The sequence below is a fragment of the Plasmodium gaboni genome, chromosome 14, assembly GCF_001602025.1.
Source record: "Plasmodium gaboni strain SY75 chromosome 14, whole genome shotgun sequence".
Lineage (NCBI taxonomy): Eukaryota > Apicomplexa > Aconoidasida > Haemosporida > Plasmodiidae > Plasmodium > Plasmodium gaboni.
The window spans coordinates 1,540,014-1,545,791 of record NC_031494.1 but is presented as its reverse complement, the minus strand read 5'-3'; the positions used below and the strand labels follow the sequence as shown (position 1 = coordinate 1,545,791).

General features: G+C 18.7%; 2 protein-coding genes across 2 annotated transcripts; both read left to right on the top strand.

The window, feature by feature from the left end:
• Positions 1-439: 439 nt before the first annotated feature.
• Positions 440-3,430, top strand: PGSY75_1442200 (putative GTP-binding protein; the record flags this gene model as incomplete). The annotated part of the gene is made up of 1 exon (XM_018788108.1): positions 440-3,430. One exon carries the CDS (start codon positions 440-442, stop codon positions 3,428-3,430), a length of 2,991 nt encoding a protein of 996 aa, XP_018639480.1.
• A 941-nt stretch (positions 3,431-4,371) lies between these two features.
• PGSY75_1442100 (putative replication factor A protein 3) lies at positions 4,372-5,375 on the top strand (the record flags this gene model as incomplete). Its single annotated transcript, XM_018788107.1, has 5 exons — positions 4,372-4,391; positions 4,518-4,624; positions 4,791-4,867; positions 5,023-5,083; positions 5,311-5,375. 5 exons carry the CDS (start codon positions 4,372-4,374, stop codon positions 5,373-5,375), a joined length of 330 nt encoding a protein of 109 aa, XP_018639479.1.
• Between the last annotated feature and the right edge of the window lie 403 nt (positions 5,376-5,778).

Here is a 5,778-nt window from a genome sequence, read left to right as displayed (position 1 = left end):
ATATGTAACGTTTGAAAATAATTAATGATATAAATATTATTATATTCTTTTAAAAAAAATATAACAAAACTAAAAAGTTGGTACCTAAATAATATATATATAAATATATATAATATATATATATTATATACTCATCATCACATTTAATTGTTTGTAGAATTAAAATATATGCTTATTTTTTTTAATCATTTTATGAGTTTTAAAAAGGTGTATATAGGTACATATATATATTACCATAAAAAAAAGAAAAAAATAAATAATAAAAAAAAGTAAAACATTTTTATTTAAATAAATAAATAAATAAATATATATATATATATACATATACATATATATTTATTTAACGATGCTTAATGTTTTAATTAGTATCAGAAATATTTGACCTGATTTCACTCGTCAATTTTGATAAAATGAATCTTAGTAAATATTTAGAAAGAGAATGAATTTGATCAATTATGCTTTGAGACGATATTCGAGCCTACAGAATTCAATGCGAGTTGAAAACTTAAGAAGAAATGTAAATATGATAAATGATGAAATGTTGAATTATAATTGTTATATGAGTAAAAGGAAAAGAGAAAAGAGTTTAAAATTAGATATGAACATTTATGAACAACTCAAAAGAAAGATGATAGGGAAACCTTTAAATAAATTACAAAAAAAATATATGAATGAAAAACGTCCGAATTTCGCTCCAATATTCTTAGATCAATTAAAGCCAAGAATGGTTTTGTACAAAACAGCTATTCAAGTAAATGAATTACCTTTACCAAAATATCCAGAAATAGCTTTTATTGGTAGATCAAATTGTGGTAAATCAACCCTTATTAATGAATTATGTGGTCGGACAAATAAAGCTAAAGTTAGCAAAATACCTGGATGTACTAAAGAAATTCATTTTTATAAAATAGGGAAACCATGTTTAATGTGTTTAGTAGATTTACCAGGATATGGATATGCTGAAAGTAAAGAAGAACTAAGATTACAATGGAATGAATTTACCTTATTTTATTTAAAAAATCGAAAAAATTTAAAAAAAGTTTTTATTCTTATTGATTGTAGAGTTGGACTTAAAACTAGCGATAAAGAATTATTACATTTCTTTGATAGATATAATATAAAATATCAAATAGTTTTAAGTAAATGTGATTTATTAAATACAAAAGATTTAGCTATAAAAATTCAAATTATTAATCAAGATATTCTATCCTTCAAAAATTTAGAGAAGCCTCTAATTCCTTTAAGTTCAATTAAGAAACAAAACTTAGATGAACTTAGAAATGAAATTGCAAGATATCAATTAAATAAAACCATTGTCAAAAATAATATTGTCATGAAAATCAATGATTTAATAGAACAAAAGAGGTTAAAAAAATTAAAAAATCAAAAAGATAAAACTCTAAATATTAATAACAATACATCTGTCAATAATATAACTCATTTAAATAATCATGTAGGGGACAATAATTTATCTCATACATTAAACAATTCAAATATAAAGGAACACACAAAAATTGATATAGTTAATCCTAATACAAATATAAAAAATCCAATTAATAATGGACATAGGGAAAAAAGTATATTAATAAGCGATCAAACAATTTTTGAAGCACTAAACAGATGGAATAATACTGATACAAATAAATATAATTATAATTATATTTTTAATTTTAATACACATATGAATAATCACATAAAATATCTAATATCATCATTACATAAAAAATTTATATCTGAATGTTTAAGAGAGTATAACATTAATGATTTGCAAATTATCGATAACATTATTCATCAAGAAATTATAACAGATGATAAGAGTGAAGAAAAACATGTTACAATAAATAATAAAAAAAAACAAAATATAACAAATGCTAATAAATATTATCCTAATGATTATAGGATAAATACTTACCTATATCGTAAGCAAAATAAATATCGAAACAATAAAAACCAAGTGGAATATCATAATATGTATGATAATGTGAATTCTATAAATAATTCATATGAATGTAATAATAATTCTTTAAGTGAATCACTTGATGAAGATGATAACCATTCAAACCAATTAGATGAAAAAATGATTCTAAAATATGATATGCATACAAATAGGAATGATAAAATATTATATAATGAAAATTATATTAGTAGTAAAGAAAATAACAACATATATAATAATTCTCAAAATATCGAAGAAAAAAAAAAAAAAAAAAAAAATATAGATATCTTTGAAGAAAATTGTAAAGATGAAAAAAATAAAAATGTAGATATATTGTGTAAAGGTATAATAAAGGATATTATGTCAAATGAAGAAAAAATGGAAGATACAAAAGAAACATATGATGAATTTAAAAATAATAATTTTATAAATGATAAGAATAATATAGAAAAGGAATTATTTGAAAAGAGTCTATTTCCTTTTGATCTTAGCCAAAGAAAAAATCAGGACAATAATATATTTTCAGAAAATATACAAATGAATAATTTATTTAATTATCAACCTGAAACTAACCCATGGAACAATCTGTTTAAAAAAAAAGATTATAATAAAATAAATGAAGATATTTTATTACAGGAAGAAGATACATATGATCGTCAAGATTATATTAGTGGGCTTAAAAGACCATCCAAAGAAAACTCAAAGAGTAGTTTGTATAATTATTCCTTTAATATAAATGATAAAAGTACACATTATATATATGAGAAAAACAAATCAGATTCATATAAAATATATAAGAGTAGACAATTAGAAGATATACATGATCAACTCAAAGATAATTTAATAGATACACAAAAAAGAAAAGCCAAAGAAAATGGAATAAATGGAGATCATGTGAATGCTCCAAATGATTCTTACAAAAATCATTTTAATAAAAGAAATATCAAAGTGGATTCTCTTTGTAAAATAAATAAAGATGAATCAGTTAATGAAGAAAAAAAAGAATATACAAAAAAAAATATATATATTGGTTTAAAAACAAGAAGTAAAATTATAAGAGGTACTAAAAAACTTAAATTATTTGGAAAAAAGAAAAAACATGATATTGTAAATACTCCTATCGACTTAGCAACTGACTATTTCAAATTGAATAATAATTCCACATTTTATGATAAGAAAAAAAACAGTTGGAATTATATAAATGCTAAATATAACAAATGGATGAAAAAATCCAACCGTAAAAATATTGCATCTGAAATTCCTCTTTCTCCTATCAAAAAGCAAGAAGTCATGAAACGTTATGTAGAAAAACAAGAAACCAAATATACAAAAGAGAAAAATAAATTCTTACGACAAAAGAAAAACTTAGGTATGATATCAAAACCTCCAAATCATAAAAATAAAAAAAGAATTTCCAAAAATTATAGCCTATCAGATGAACAAAAAATATTTGATAGAGAAGCATTTTTTAAATATCGCGATGTCCAAAAGTGAGCCATTTATATATACTGCCAAAAAAAATAAAATAAAATAAAATAAAGTGAAATTTCAAATATATATATATAACATGCATAATAATATAATATATTTCTTTTATCTTTTTTTTTTTTTATTTATAAAAAAACGTTTCCTTGATCTTAATCCATAACCCTTAATTAATATATACACATATATTATATATATATATATATATCTTCTAAGATGTGTTATTTTTATTTTTTTGTGTAACACTCAAGTTTAACCATAATCATTATTTTTTATGTTATAAAAAATGATAATTATTAATTGTGAATATATTAATTCTGCTTTATTATAAATAAATAAATATATATATATATATATTATTGTGTAATTGATTGACTATATAATTTTATGTAAATTTTATTTTGTTTTCTTTTTTTTGAATACTAATTTGTCTTAAAAAAAAATATTAATTTATAAATAATTTTTATTTTTTAATATACATTTTGAAGGAAAAAAAAAAAAAAAATATATACATATACATACTCTTATAATTCAAGATTTTAATCATATTTCTTATAAGCATTACTTTCTCTCTCCTTAATACAAAAAAAAAAAAAAATAAATAAATAAATATATACATATAAATACATCATTCATATGTACATTATTTTATTTTTTTATTATTTTGATTTTTTTCTTATATCAAATAATTATACACAAAAATGATACTGCTTATATAATTTTTTTTTTTTTTTTTTTTTTTTTCTTTTCTTTTTCCTCAAATAATAATATAAATATAATAATTTCATATAACAAAATACTCTAAAAATATGAACTTTCATGATCTTAAGAACTAAATATAAATTAATTGAAAATTTAGAATTTATATATTAACAATAAAAAATTCTTGTATACATTTTTTTCTTTTAAGCGAAAAAATATATTATTATCTAATTTTTCTTCTATAACAAATGGAACATTTTGTAGCTCCGTAAGAAACAAAAACGAAAAATTAAAAAAATAGAATAATAGATACTTTATATATATATATATATATATATATATATATATATACATATTTATGTGTCAATATTTTCTTTTATTCTTCATATTTTAGGAGGGTTAATAAAAAATACTTAAACAAATTTTATAACAAGAATGTTCGACTTGTTGGAAAAATTTTAAAGAAGGATGGAAATGAATTGACTCTTTTAACTTCTGACAGTAATAAGATATATAATAATAAAAAAAAAAGCACATCCACATATATATATATATATATATATATATATAATTATATATATGTTTATTTGTTTATTTATATATACACGTTCAACGTGGTATAATTTATTATATATATATATTATTTAATATAAAAAATTATGTATAGATGCTGAAATAAAATGTTATTTAAATGACGAACAAATGGACGATTCTTTTGAAACGTATGTGGAAGTTTTAGGAATGGTAATTAAAAAAAAGAAAAAAAAAAAAAATGAAAAGTAGAAAAACATAACAATATAATATTGTGTGTATATAATATTATAGTATTACAATATCATTACTTAGATATTATAATATATCTACATTTTTGTATTTCCGTGTTATTAAATATTATATAGGTTAATGAAGATGATACATTAAGTAACATTGTATATGTACAAAATGGAGGAAACTCAATGAGTAAGAATAAAAAAATTTCATGTTACACATTTAAATATATATATATATATATATATATTTATTTATTTATTTATTTATTATCTATATTTTTAATATTCTTAAAATATTGTAATATATAAAATTATAGAAAAAAAATATAAATGAGTACATATAATAGCAGTCCTTTTTTTTTAATAATAATAATCTGGTATTAATTTTGTTTTTTATATTTTTCTTTACGTTTATAGATTTAAACGAACTGAACAATTTAATAAACTTAACATTTTTAGAAGAATTGGAAGAAGTGTTTTAATCTTTTTGAAACATATAAAAAAAATTAAAGGAACTTATTTATTATTATTCTCTATGTATATATTGTATATATCGTAATATATGTTATAATAAAAGGATTTCCCTTCTTCATATGTACCCATATTTCGGCTTAATTTATTATATACATATATATAACATAATATAATATATTTTTTATTTTTTATTTTTTATTTTTTATTTTTACATTTTATTTTATTTTTTTTTTTTTTTAAATATTATATAAAAAAATTGAAACTTTTATAAAAAGATATAATTTTTTCTTTTTTTAATAATATATATAAATATATATATTTTCGTAAGAACATAATTTTTTTTTTTTCTTCTTCATGTCAATTTGAAAAAAAAATTATTAAACAAATAATTTATTATGTCATTTATATACA